This window comes from Aricia agestis, chromosome 12 (assembly GCF_905147365.1).
Source record: "Aricia agestis chromosome 12, ilAriAges1.1, whole genome shotgun sequence".
Classification (NCBI taxonomy): Eukaryota; Metazoa; Arthropoda; class Insecta; order Lepidoptera; family Lycaenidae; genus Aricia; species Aricia agestis.
In genome coordinates, this window is record NC_056417.1 from 8,919,668 (window position 1) to 8,935,063 (window position 15,396).

Consider the following 15,396-nt stretch of genomic DNA (forward strand, 5'->3'; position numbering starts at 1 on the left):
ATTGCGCGGCCTGACTTTTTTATCCTAGCCACGGACGTTCTTATTTTAAAATATTATTAAAATTAAGTCTAAGGGCTAGCTTCTATACAAAACATAATATTTTTCCACATGTAACCCACACCCGTAAGCACTTAATTTTTTCGAAGTATATTGTGTGGCAGACGTATGCATAGATAGGTATTTTGTATGTCTTTGCGTTCGACCTGAATTTGACGAGCCAAACGAGCGTAATTTGTGAGTTGTGAGTTGTGAGTCTAGAATTTCGACTGGCAGAAATTCTGCTGCATTCAGTTTCATATAAAAGTCCTGTTTGATTGACACGAGAGTAATTTTGTGAGTCGTGATTTGTATGAAAAGATATTATTTACGCGGTAGAAATTCTGCGACTCACGAGAGTCACGACTCACAAAATTACGCTCGTTTGGCTTCATCCATAAAGAATCTTATAATAAGAACGTTTGTGGCTAGGCTGACATTGGTAAAATCTTGGGTACCTTATTAATGTTGCCTGTAGATGTTTGATTATAAGGTACGGTACGTATGTTTAATGTGGAACATGGTAAAATCGAGATAATTTGACATAAACAAATTGACTACGTACATGAATCATGGTAGATCCCTAAAATAATTAGCATTATTTATAATTGGAATGTTAATTTTATTCTAATAATATTGGCACCATTGGAGAGATCTTTAACAACTTGGCTGTAATAGTTGACGATTTTCATTGATAGGCAGCTAGAAATAAAGATGTTTATTATGAGACACCCAGCCTCCCACTTAAGGGGGCGACTAACCCTAAAGAGTCAATTTTATAATTCATTTTTATACTTGAAAATAAGCCCCGAATTGTTTCATTTTCTAAAATTAGATACTATATTATATTTCCGAGAATTTGATCTGAGCAAAAACACGATATCTTAAAATTTTCTCGATAGAAAAAAATCACAAAGATGCATTAAATTTTCACGAATTTTTCATTTATTGTCATAACCGTGCATTGAACTAAGATAATATTTTAACATATTGTATAATATTCTATCATTGAGAAATCGATCTAGCGGATTTTTTAAATGTTGTATATTTATCGAGTTATTGAGAAAAAACTTATTTGGCGATGAATCCGCGTCGTCCTTTTTCACCTGGCATATGAAAGACGGGCGTGAGTGTGAAGAGAGAAGGACGATGTTTGATTTTTTGGGTTAGTCGCCCTCTTAAGTTTGACATTCTTACATTTAAGAACGTCTGTAACCAGTTATCAGGCAGCAGGCTTAATCTAAATACCTAGGTATAACTACTGAAACTTTTACTGCCGCACTCAGATACGAATATTAATTACATAACTATAAGTCTATAATTAAATGAATATTTTGACATAAGCCTCAATAAACATTAATGGTCTTACTACAAAAGATTTAAACATTTGATTAGAACAATAGCAGTTGAACAGTTGATTAGAGAAAAATTCAGTACAAAATGGTCTTAAAACAACTGTTCACCAGATGTTTAGTTTTTTTGTGGTAAGACCGTAATTGTCATTTCTGTCAAACTTTTCATTAAATTAAAGTTTAATCATCGTAAATATTTACGAGTGCGGCTGTTAGATTATACTCCACTCGGGCTAACTTGTCGCTATCGGTCGTTGACTCCCTGTCAAAAACTTGTCATTTTCCATATAAAACCACGATTGACAATATCTGTCACTTCATTGTCAATCGCGGTTTATATGGAAAATGACAAGTTTTTGACAGGGAGTCAATGACCGCTAGCGACAAGTTAGCCCGAGTGGAGTATAGTAGCTTGTAACATTCTTAACCCAACGAAGACTAGGCGCATCATTTTTGTTCTTTACTTACTGTTTTTATATAAATTTTCCTCTAAAATAGTTTATATGTTTGACAAATTACAACAAAGATACTATTAAGTACATTAAGCGAACAATAATATAAATAGGTATTCACTCGTTGCCATAGTTTGGTCAGAGGACCATGTGATTTTAAATACCAAGTTTCGATTTTATCTGTACTTCGATTGCATCTCTACAAGTTTCAGTTTAAAGGCAACAATGTGTGAGATCATAGTATCTATACAGTCTATACTCTATAGGTCTACCAGAATCTCATGGCAAATTTGGATGGCAGATTATCAAAAAATATCCTCAATCATTGGATATTCTTTTGCATTTGCATGTCTCACACACAAAATCAGCCGCTATAAGAAAAATAAAGTATCAAACGTTTTGCTCCAATTTCCCCAGTATTGGTAGCGTCAATTTCTTTTTTCCATTTTTTTGCCATCAGATTCTGGTAGACCTATAGTTAATATTGACAGGATTTTCCCAAGTAGCACTTTACAATATAGCGGCAAAACCTCAGATTTTAAACGCCAAAACATCCTTGTAGAGTTGTAAATCCTCAGATAAAAAAAAGATTATGTACCTATCTCAACAAGTACAAAAAGAGACAAGTACAAAAAATGATTTTGGTGATGCCTGCAATGACTAACGGAACGGAGTATTTAAAATACAAGGACCTCAGTCAAGTCTTTGCTTCAGTAGCTTCTGTCTTTTTAGCGTAGATTTTAGAGTCCTCGCTCACTTGAGACGAGACAGTCTTAAGATAGACTATAGACGTTACACATACAAACGAAATTTGTTTGGTTTGTGTATATTTTAGATACATAGAGATGCACACACCAACAAAATTTTGTCTTGCTTGGTCTGACTTAAAACTGTCTTATATCAGTGAGCGTTTGCTCTCACTCCATCTAATGTCAGAGGCTATTAGCTGTCGGACTCGACGGATCTTCTTCTTGGTCGTTTGGCACATTATTGTTCTGCTCTTGATCTCTGCTTAAAACAAATACTGGTTCAACATTTTCATCTTCACTGTTGAATCTGAAAGTTGAAAAAAAACTCCTTTAATACTCCTGGCAACTCCTAAATGGGGAGGCTTACGCTAAAAGAAGAAGAAGTAATAGTAGTTTGAAATCAAAATGGCCCCAGACCAAATTACAACGCCCGCGCCAGTATGGGCCCGGCCGGTCACTTCTTCGACTACGCTTTGCCTCGACATGACTTTTGGAACTTGCCTATTGCCAAGCCTAATCTAACAAAGCTGAAAATAAACTATAAAATCGCAATAGAGTTTTCAAGTTTGATTTTGTTATAAAAATACTTATGTAAAAATATTACGTAGCTTGCGGTCTGCAAAATTTTAGTCCGCCAATGGTTTAATCGATCGTGTAATAAGTATGAAGATGAAGGTGCGCACAGAAACGCTTTAGCATTTTCTTACTGATTTGTCGTTCGACTCTCGACTGAAAAGATTGTACCTAGTCGGCGACTGCTTTTAATTATTATTTATTACTTACTTTAAAACTAACTTTTTTATGATCTACTTACTGGTATCGAGGCACCTCCCCTCTCATGGTGCATATCGCATTTGTGAGGGCTTTCACGTAATTTTTGGCAAGAGTTAAAGTTTCAATTTTAGAGAGACTACGATTATCCTTCTTCACGTGAGGAATCACCCGCCGTAAATCCTGAAACAAAGTTGCAGATACGATAATTGTAGGAAATGAAAACAATAATAATTATGCTGACCTAAGATTACGCATAGCTGTGCGCTAATGTAACTTGCATCTTGTACTCTAGCTGTAAGATATTGTACGTGTTTGTGTTTAGCTATGCCACCGAAGAAATTGATTTTGGATTCATAGGCAGTTGACTTTGCAGTTAAATAATATCTATGGACTAGCCTATGAACCAACTTGTCTGATAGTAGGTACATTCATTCTTGTTTTTTTATCGATATGACTTTAATAGTGTTACGGTACATGGTATACGGACACGTGGTGCCATCTAGCGACAAACCAGCGAAGCTTACCGAGGGAGCACAGGCAACATAAATCCCCTACTCAATACTAGATGGCATGAGGTGCGCAAGTACATACTCGAACCTTCTAGAAAGGTCCAATGTTTGTTTACGTGTTTACCGTTTATTTGTTTGCGTGTTTACGTGTTTTAATTTAGACCTTATGACTGAGTCCATAAGGTCTAAATTAAATTCAACTTACTGCACTTATCGTAAGGACGGCAGTTTTATTGTGGTACATGCTCGAGCCTCCTAGAAAGTTCCCACGGTTGTTTACTTGTTTACGTGAATCGGGAACTTTCTGGAATTCGTCTCGCCATATAAAAAGCCGCAGGTAGGCCCGGCGAGTCAGTTCGTTTCGAGCTATCATCAAGGCGATTTCGGAGTGACAACAAGTGATCAATAGTGAGTGAACCAGTGAAACCCGCGACTTGGCTACGACCTAGGACAGTGATAGTGCTTAGTGATTGGACCTAGTGATTAGTGTTTGGACTTAGTGCTAAGTGTTGTGACCTAGTGTGTGCTTGTGTGACCTAGTCATAGTGAATAAAGTCTTCAAGAGAGTCACCAGGTCTTTCTCTCCGAATTCTTCGAACCCTAGCACGTAACAATATTTATTTTTTAGATATCAATGTTTATGTGTGCCACTAGCCAGACTCATTTGGGTCAGCTACGCGGGAGCTTACAGTGCCCAAGTATGTGCGTATTGCTGAAAATAATTCCACTTCACGCACAAAATCATATTGGATTACATAATTTAAACTTAGATGAAAGTTACCTCAAACGCGCGATTGAGTGAGTGCATGCGCATTCGTTCCCGCTCGTTGCTTTCCAACCGTCGCAGGTTGCGTTCCCGGGCTGATATTCCACATCGGCGGCGTCTGCCAGGTCCTGAGCTGCTGGTGGTTCCTGATGATGAGGAGCTGACTGGAGTGCGACGAGGCCGGCACACCCGTCTTGGCACCTGCTCATCGCTGCCGCTGCCGCTGTCGTAGAAATCTAGAACGTTCACCAGTAATTAGGCGAAACGAAAGTCGATACAGGCCGATTTTCTCTTGTTAGATTAGGTAATACGGTTTATGTGCAATGAAAGTTTGAAATTAATGAAATGATCTAATATAAGTAACATTAGTAGTAGTAGTTAGTATAAGTACATTAGAATGTATCTCAAAATCGTACATAACTATTCTCTAAGCTTATTTTATTCTTCATGTAATTTTACAAAGCAATCAAAGAAAAAATAGAGACACAGAATTCTTAAAATACTGTGTTTTCATAGACGTTACAACACAACGCCTCGAAATTTATAAACAAATACATATTTAGTTTACAATTTTAGAAACAATTTATACTTATAACTTATAAGTAACCTTTTGTGACTACTAATCATAAAACATAATATTTTATGTACCGTATGTAAGTTACAATTAAACACGTCTTGAAGTGATTTTATAGCCGGATCACGAGCAAATTACATAACTGAGCCAATTGGTAGGTAATTATATTAAAACGTGAAAAATAGTAATAAATTCAAAAAACGGGATACAATAAAATAATTATTTATTATTATAGCACGAGAATTATGTCATAGAGGTTTCTATAAACAACACTGATCTAATATTGCCCATTCCTGGTCCACTGACATATTAATATTTTGTAACATATTAACGTTTCGTATGATAATAATTTTGGTCTCTTTTTTTACTTCGTCCAAAATGTCGACGAAAAAGATTCGACCATATACCAAGACTTTAGCCCGGATTAGTAAACCGCTCTTACCGCTAAGATTAAGCTCAAGATTGTTCTCGAGGTGTGGCGTATCAAATATGTGCACTCTATTTACGAATTAACCATATATTTATTAATCTGTGACTCTACTGTGCTGTCAAACTGTTACTTGAGAGGCGCTTTAATGTGGTTGAACCTTGACTTAAGTGCCTTTGATATACTGCCCATCTTGAGAGGGTAAGAACATATCAGACAAGATAAGTACTTATAATAGAGGATTATGACACTCTCATATATGTTTTGTTTTGTTTCGTTTTGTTATAAGTTATGTTGCAGTTAGCTTATGCTCATATTTTGCAATTAACACTGATCAAGTTTAACCTACGACAACATGAATACCACTTAAAAATCGAGATTAAGTGACTACTGTATGAAACTGGAGTCGTGACGCAAGCGACTGCTCGCTTGATAAAGCATTTGCGTAACGAGCTAATCGATTTTAACGCCCCGCCACGGGTGATTTCTGATGTTTTTACTTAAAGGCTTTTATTAAAACACAGATAACTTTTATGGCAATAAAGATAAGGAATATTAGTTATTTATTACGTTTTATGGACTATTTAAAGATTGGTTAAGGTGGAAACTCGCCGAAATGTTTTTTGCGTTGAGTTTACTGAGGTTCAATAGTGCAAATGAGAAGTTGACTTCGTTTGTTAATTTGCTTAATCGTCACTGAGAAACTTTGGTTTCCTTGATTCACTGCTAACGAGAACTGAGAAGGGACTTTCCACTTCACTAAAGATATCACTGGGTAAATAATTAATTTATCCAGTGATATCTTTCCACGTTTATGGTTTTACGACTTTACCAAAAAGTGGAAAAACGACTTTACCAAATTATAGACACTTATATCAAAATATATCTATCTATATTCTATAATCTATATTATCAAATATATCTATCTATATAGGTATTATCTATTTGCTTTTTGAAGGAAAAAATTGAGATAAGTATCTTTGAAATTGCTAGCAATAATAATTTTGCACTACAATGTGGGACGATCTTATTAGACTAAAAGAGGCAGAAAAAGCTTTCTCTTTCACTCTAATTATAGGCCTTTGATATTTTAATAGCTGATCTTGGTTGAAATTTTTGTCCATCAAATCCACGGAGAAAACGTGTCCTTCTTCCGTGGTAGATACATAATAATTCAATGTTCTTAAACAATGTTTGTGGTATGTGGTATTTAAATTAGTTAATTTATTTCCTTTGCGGTTTTATTACGCAGCCGCGATTCACTTTCACTGAACGTGATGCTAATCTTACGCCAAGCCAGGTAAGTGCCGGTTAGCATTAAGCAAAATGTTTGCATGTTAAATATCAGAAGTCAAATCGCTTAAGTTGGATTTTCCGTAAAACCTCTGTTTGATTTCATTTTGATCTAAATGTAAGTACCTAAATAAAGCTTAGGGAGACAATGTTACTAGGGCAGTTTATCTTTACACCCAAGAAAGCACTTTACTTAATTTTTACCAACTCTACCTTTCTCACACATCAGCTTATCCCGACATATTGTATTCTATTATAAGTTTGTTTGTTTATGTATATACTTTTAATCTATACTTATATTATAAAGCGGAAGAGTTTGTTTGTTTGAACGCGCTAATCTCAGGAACTAGTACTGGTCCGATTTGAACAATTATTTCAGTGTTAGATAGACCATTTATCGAGAAAGGCTACATAGGCTATAAATTATTACTCTTTAAAGACAAATAGAAGCGAAGAAACAGAGGAAAATGTGGAAAAAGTCGGGAAAATTATTTGAAGCCGCTTATCTCGCGAACTACTGGATAAATTTTTAAGTTATTTGGCACCGATGTAGAGTAGACCAAGTGAAGGAACATAGGCTATTTTTTGCGAAAAATGTACGGTTTCCGTAAAATTCCTAATTTATGCGGGCGAAGCCACGCGGAACGTCTAGTTCTTTATAAATGTACGTTAATGTAATGATGAAACTTGCAATATCCCTTTCCGGTAAACTTATTTAAAAAACAAGCAATGTCCCAAAGAATATACTAACCACCAGCCTGTTCTATTTTCAAATCTTCGCCGTTCTTCTCACAATACTCTGAGGTTTCGTCTTCATAGCACATCATCTGGTCCGGTGCCGCCGCCTCGGACCCCCCGCCCTCCGCGCTCGCCCACTGCGGCATTTTTGAAACTGGAATTGAGAAAAAACCTTTTAAACTTTATTATAAAACAATCCCACCAAAACCATTTCATGTTAAATGTTGCCAAGACGACCACATAAGGTTTACCTTGTGAAAAAGATATCAGATCTCATGTAGAGCCAAGCTTCTGAATCAACAAGTCCTAACTATACCGACCCTAGCTCCTACTCCTCCGAAACGGCTTTTTTTTTATGAAATAAGGGGGCAAACGAGCAGACGGGTCACCTGATGGAAAGCAACATCCGTCGCCCATGAACACTCGCACTATCAGAAGAGCTGCAAGTGCGTTGCCGGCCTTTTAAGAGGGAATAGGGTAATAGAGGAGGGAAGGGAAGGGAATAGGGGAGGACAGGGAAGGGAATAGGGTAGGGGATTGGGCCTCCGGTAAACTCACTCACTCGGCGAAACACAGCGCAAGCGCTGTTTCACGCCGGTTTTCTGTGAGAACGTGGTATTTCTCCGGTCGAGCCGGCCCATTCGTGCCGGAGCATGGCTCTCCCACGTATAAATTTACCAAATTTTATATGCATATTCAGTAGGTCTGAGAATCGGCTAATGGCTACTTTTTATATTGATAAGTGTATATTTTGTTAATTAAAAAATAATAAATTATTATAACTCGAGACTGACGGCGACCATTGTTTGTCAACGTCCTTCGCTATCCCGTCGCACAAGTGCGACGACCGACGGGATAGCGATGGACGTTGCCATGGTGCCATACATATTAACTAGTCACTTCAGTAAAATAATATAGGCAAAATACTTCATAATGGCAAAACAACATTTGCCGGGACAGCTAGTTATATATTATATACTTATTAATATTATTTTTGGCATAAATGGAGTGTTCTGATTTCTGGTAGTAATAACAGTTAACATACCTCCATAACAATCTTTTTCTTGCGTTCTTGCGTCAAACGTGAGGTAGGTATTACGAAATCAATTTCCTACATTTTCCATTAGAATGGAAATAGAAATCATTTATTTGCAGAGATAAGGTACAATATGAGGTACAAGTACAATATTATTTCCTATGTTGATGACGTACTAAATATTATGCGGTGAAAATACTCGTAACAAGATAAGCATATCGTTATAAGCTTCATAATAATTGTAATAAATGTTAAGTGAAAATAACTATCCATTCTTACTTAATAATATACATGATATGAAATTCATCATAGACAGGGCCCCCGCTACCATATTATGTGCAATGTGCGCAATGCACACGGGCGCCATCCTCTAGGGGCGCGAAATCGCCATCTTTAGGGGCGCCAAATCCAAGGACCCAAAAAAATTGCCTAAGGGGGCGCCAAAATCTTTGTTTTGCACACAGGCGCCACTAGCCCTTACGGGGCCTAGCCCTGTGCATAGCTATTGAGTCTTTGTGTCTGTTTCATGCTTAAATTGCTAAGCCGATTTGGATACAACGAAAAACTGTAGGACAGCGGCGCTCGAGAAAGGATAGTTTTATTGCGGAAAAGTGTATTGTTGCCTTTTGACGCGCGATAGGTGAATATTTTGGTCATATTTGAAGGTGTGTTATAAAATAATTGAAAATGGATCACCGATGCATCCATACTAATATTATACATGCGAAAGTGTGTCTGTCTGTCTGTCTGCCTGTTACCTCATTACGGCCAAACAGCTGAACCGATTTCGCTGAAATTTGGTATGGAGATACTTTGAGTCCTAGGAAAGGATATAGGATACTTTTTAACCCGGAATAATCTACAATTCCCACGAAATAAACGAATTTTGGCGCACGGAGTTGCGGGTGTCTTCTAGTAATTAATAAGTCGACATTAATAACTTACTAAGCTTCAAAAAAAGTTTAAATACGATTAGCATAATGTTTAAATTATTTTAGCACAACGATTAGATTAGAATAATGTTTAAAACTCCCAAAACATTTCTGAAAACATCACAGAAAATGTCTGAAAGATTAAGATTAATTGTGTTGTTTACTGCAGACAAATAACTTAGTAGTACATACCTATTTGTATCAATTTGTCATCTGTCTATTACGAGTAATCAGAAATCGATTTTAGATGACTTTCATGTCGAGGCTGAAGTATTTTTTCATAAATATATTCATTTTGTTAATGTTTTACCTATACAGACAAATAAAAATGAATAAAATTATAATTGTCATTTTTAAGAAAATATTATGTTAACACAAATAAAAAACATAATTGCTATAATTTTAAACAATCCTTACAATTAAAATTTAGTACTGTACTTATACTTTTTGTCAATAATATAAATTGCTCGTAATTCATAAGGATCTCCTACTGTTTAACTAGTATGAAAATAATTAAGTTATTAGTAAGGGGCCATCCATAAAATATTTCACACGATTTTCATGATTTTTAGACCGTCACAGGAGGTCAAATTTGTGAGAAAATCAAAACCACCTCAATATTTAAAAAATTCGCTAGTATATCCCACAACCTAAGCACTTCTGTGGTACACTTTATGGAAAAACTATCACGCCTATTGATTTGTGCTTTAACATAGTTAATATCTGATTACTATGTTAAACCACATAGCATAATTTTTATTTACGGTGCTACCGAATTCGCTTGTAATGTAACGTTACAGAGTCGAGCATTGCAATGCGCACCTTGTAATAATACAGTGTGTAATATCTTGATACAACTAGTAACATCAACTAGCTATGGAATGCTCATTAAGAGATCAGTTAAGATTATAGTATTGTAATGTAATGCTCAAAAACGAATCTATAATGTTACATTACAAGTGAATGCTCGCGGTGAGGGAGTACCTTTAAATAGAAAGATGTGTTATCATCGGTAAGTCAAGGTTTGGTCACTATTAAAATATAAAAAAAAACTTCCTCTGAGATTATTACCACGCAGAAAAACGACACAAGCTCGGCTTTTAGCTATTTAATAAAATTTAAAATGTGATGTCACAAAACTTAGGACCCCTTTACCTCCATTGTCACATCATGTCACACAGCACACTTCGTCGACCACCTCCCCCCTCCCTTTAGGAGGTGACATACTTTATGGATGAACCCTGTTATTGACTGAATTGTTATTGATTGAATTTACTGGAAACAATAATGTGCCGTTTTAACCCCCTACTACGAGCAAAACGCTATTATAGTTATTGAACGAAATTATTATGGCAGAAACTTTGTGATATCTAGATATTTGAATCTTATTATCAAAAATCCAAATGATTTTTGTGTTGATAAAAACAAACTCACCAGAAATTAGTGTATTGTTATTTGTTACATACAGCGCAAGCTAGTAATTAAGCGTGTTAAATAACCGAATTTATAGTGTAAAAGAATTAAACACGAGCGAGTCCAAACTGTATATAAGTATTATTACTAGCTGTCCCAGTAAACTTTTCGTTGCCATATAATATTTCGCCCGTATTATTTTATTGAAGTGACTAAATAATTATGTCATGGCAACGTCCATCGCTATCCCGTCGCACAAACAATGGTCGCCGTATCATAATCATAATCATTTATTTATTACGAATTTAGGTTACATAGATGTTAAATTACAGTAATTGAGTAGAGAGAGCCGTCAGTCTCGAGTTGTAATAATTTACTATTATTTATTCAACAATATATTAAAATAATAAGTACCCAGTAGCCGATTCTCAGATCCACTGAATATGCGTATAAGATTTGGTTAAAATCAGTAAAGCCGTTTCGGAGGAGTACGCCATCTAACATTGTGACACGAGAATTTTATATATTAGAATAAACTAGAAACCCTATCACTATTATAAACTATGAACTCTATTATCAGGCTATTGAATATCTTATTATAAGGTTATTGAAAACAAATTATAGGCGAAGCGACTTGTTGCAAAGTCTGCGTAACGCGCTGCTTCCCAACCAGTGGTCCGTAGAAAGATATGGTTCGTCAATGATTTTAAGTCAAGCTTTGAGTAACATTGTTCGTCCTAGGATGGCCGACCTGAATTTGACCTAACCGGAAGAGATGAAGAGAAAGAATGCGAGCTCAGAAATTCCAGTACTACTTACTAAAATTCCAAAGTTTTTTAATGTAATTTCCTATTGATTTTATTTTAAGTTTAAGATTTTTTTAAGCTTAGATCACACAGGGACAGTTATATTAAATATTAAGGCTTCATAGTGATCACTGTTGAACAAGAAAAATAAAATGTAAGAAGTTCCTGGCCAAGAAAAGGTTGGACAACCCTGGCATAACGACATGGGCGGGCGTCCGCCCGGCGCCATACAGGGTGTTATACAGTATCTATATACAGGTTGTTGCGTGGGACGGCTTTAATATGTCAGCGGTTAGGGTGACATATACTCTGTCATCGTGCTGTGTTGTTAAGGAAATGTATGGGGTGTTGAAATAATCATGAGATTATCTCAATACTTTCGCTAATATATGAAAATGTATGATGTAAGGTGTTGTAAATGGATCTAAATTTACCTTCTGGGCATATGATTTTCTGCGTATGCATATGTACAGACCTTTAGACAAAGAAATAAATGTAGGGTAAATGAGAGGCTATGTGGTCGCTGGTAAATGACTAGTAGATTGGACAGTACTATAGTCATTGGAAAAAGCACAAAACACCATGTTGCTTTAAAAACTGACTGTTTTTCTTTAAAAATAGGCGTTCTTTTACTTTAAAAACAGGAAATTTTTAAAGCAACATTAATAAATATTGGGTTTTTGTTCTTTTTCCAATGACTGGTACTGTCCAATTTACTAATCATTTAAGTACCTTACTCGTAAAAAATCATCTCTACATTTTGTGTAACTAAGCATCTAAGCTATATTTATGTCGCTGCAAAATTTCTTGTATGATCTTTGTCCTTAAATATATTCGATCAAACGGTCATAAAGTGTATTAGGTACAAAATAGTTAAAGCTGTAACAATTATAGTTATCAAAGACAATATCTAATAACATACAAAAAATATATGTATAATACACAGTGTGTAACAAAAATAAGTGATAATACTTTAGGGTGTGTACGTGTTCCTTGTAGAGAGTTCACTGTGAAAGTAGCAGCTCTGAAAGACGAAATTTTTTTTTCACTTTTGTATGGGCAAGGCTCCGAGCGTCACGAGTTTCCCCATACAAAAGTGAAAAAAATTTTTGGTCTTTCAGCGCTGCTACTTTCACAGTGAACTCTCTACAAGGAACACGTACACACCCTAAAGTATTATCACTTATTTTTGTTACACCCTGTATATACAAACGAACATATAACCTCCTCCTTTTTGGAAGTCGATTAAAAATAGGTCGCTGTAAAGAGTTTCAGTGTTGGTGTTCATACATTTCAACTGTCCCGCTCTAATTTCATGAAACAAAAGAACGCGTGGAACACGAATAGAACACGCATCAAGACGCTTCATAATATGACAATTATTATTCGACATCAATATTCGAACTAGACGACACGTATTTTTCACTAATTGTAAAATTCGACAATAAACGTATACGGCTGTAATCTGTAGCATTTTTTATTCGAGAACCTTTAGATTGTAAAATTTAGATCGTAGACCTACGTCACCAACTGTTAAGTGTTAACAGTTGGTGACGTAGGTCTACGATCGGCGTAGCTGCGAGCTACGTGGCGTGCCTACGTGGCAACGTCTTCGTAGAGCTCGCGTAGAAGGATTACTGCCGCATTCAGAGTGGAACATAAATTACTTAGGGCCTGATAAAGCTTTCTGATAAAGTGCCTAATAGGCTATTCGCAACTTTTTTGACAGAATCTCCATACTTGATCTGTCAAGTTAATTATGGTGGATAGCCTTATCAGGAAGTGGTGAAACAGGCCCTTAGCCCGGCCGCACATTGTCCGAAATTTCTGATCAGAAACAGTTGAACGTCCGCGCTGTCTCTTACATTTTGTACTGAGCCGAGTGAGCTCGAACTCGCCGGAAGGATATTTCGGATAGTGTGCGGTTGGTGTGCGGGGTGGCGGTCCGGCGAAATTCAACTGTTTCTGATCAGAATTCGGACAATGTGCGGCCGGGCTTAATGTAATTAATTCAAAATTTTGACATAAGCCGTATACATTATCTGTCAAACTATGTCTCTGAGTACGGCGGTTACACCTCATTTTTTGAGACTCTCTTGTATCATTTTTATTAGAGTTCCGTGCCTAAATGGTAAAATCGGGACTCTATTAGTAGGACTTCGTTGTCCGTCTGTCCGTCCATCCATCCGTCTATGTGTCTTCAGGCTGTATCTCAAGAACCGCTAAAGCTAGACTTCTGAAATTTTCACAGATTAATGTACCTATATCTATTGCCGCTATAACAACAAATACAAAAAATAAAATAACATTAACATTTAAGGGGGGCTTCCATACAACAAACTGGCTTTTTCTTTTTTTGCTCATTATCAATAGTGGAAATAGGTAGGGCAATTCCATATGTGACTGACTCTACATTTGATACGACTTGCGTTTTATTTTGTCATATATTATGGTTACTATCATGTTGTTAATATCAATTTTAAGATGGCTTTGTAGCAGATTAAACAAGGTAACTTATGCAGAAAAAATGGTGTACGCTGTTGTTTTCAAATAGCATTTATTTAGTCAAACATAAACGTGACCGACACTACATGCAAAAGGAAGTCGTTTCCGAGATTGTTTGTAAACACCAATAATCTTTCTCTCTGTGTGCTAAATAACTCTACTTTGTCTTTTTATGGAAAGTGCATGAAACAAACTATTATAAAATGGTTACCTATAACCTGTAAGTTATTTAAAAAATATTTATTAGCAAAAGAAATTGTGACCGACACTACAGCCCAAAACGTGACCGACACTACACTCACTTTGGGCAGGTAAAAGTCGGTAGTTTTACATGACACCTTAAAATTTATGTATCTCAGCACGTACAATATGAACTCTAAAATTATATAAAAGCAAATCAGTAATTAGTTGATTCATTAAAAAATTTTTTTGAACTTAAACATCATAAAAACGAAATCACTAATAATTAGTCAAAAAATAACTCAACACGAAATCTTCTAAAAAACTATTAACATAATAACCCAAGAGGCAGCGATAGGCAGACTTTCGTAATTTTTTTAAGCTAAAAATTTTCCTTTATATGAGCCCTATAGAGGTAAGAACGACCAGACACTATGGAGTTTCGGTCGCTATTACTTTAGAAGGTTTCCAGTTCTGCAGGTCTACCTTACGTTCAATAAAGTTAAAAGATTAATAATTTTATCTCATTTTCTTGCGATATCTGTAAGAATCTCATGTTCTACTGCCAAATTTTTGTGACAATTGCTTCCCATTTCCAGACATCGCTAAATTTTGGATTATATTTGACTTTGATGTGGTCTGGCAGGTTCTTAAAATAATAATTTAGCTTTCTGCTTCTCTCTCTCTGCTTTCTATAGCTATTTTCGCTATCTATCATCAAAACTAACAACCAAAACGCTACTTTTGGGCGTGATCAACTCTATAATGTGACCGACACTACAAAAATATTTTTTAGAGTTTAGGTGTTATAAAAAAGATGACAAATTTTTAATGCCAGTACCATTTAAGTAACG

The 15,396-nt window shown here is 35.8% G+C and overlaps 1 protein-coding gene across 2 annotated transcripts in view; it reads right to left on the minus strand.

Annotated features, from left to right (window-relative positions):
* Positions 1-2,269: 2,269 nt before the first annotated feature.
* The window catches only part of LOC121732602 (protein dimmed-like), a 37,289-nt gene continuing 24,162 nt past the window's right edge, over positions 2,270-15,396 (minus strand). The window contains exons 2-6 of one of the 2 annotated variants that reach the window (XM_042122541.1): positions 7,684-7,824; positions 4,654-4,874; positions 3,404-3,543; positions 2,762-2,896; positions 2,270-2,588 (exon numbers count right to left, since the gene is read on the minus strand). In XM_042122541.1, coding sequence (XP_041978475.1) covers positions 2,773-2,896; positions 3,404-3,543; positions 4,654-4,874; positions 7,684-7,816 — 618 coding nt within the window. In that variant the 5' untranslated portion in view covers positions 7,817-7,824 and the 3' untranslated portion in view covers positions 2,270-2,588; positions 2,762-2,772. Of the gene's footprint in view, positions 2,897-3,403; positions 3,544-4,653; positions 4,875-7,683; positions 7,825-15,396 lie in introns of both variants that reach the window. The other variant, XM_042122540.1, reaches the window with a different exon arrangement.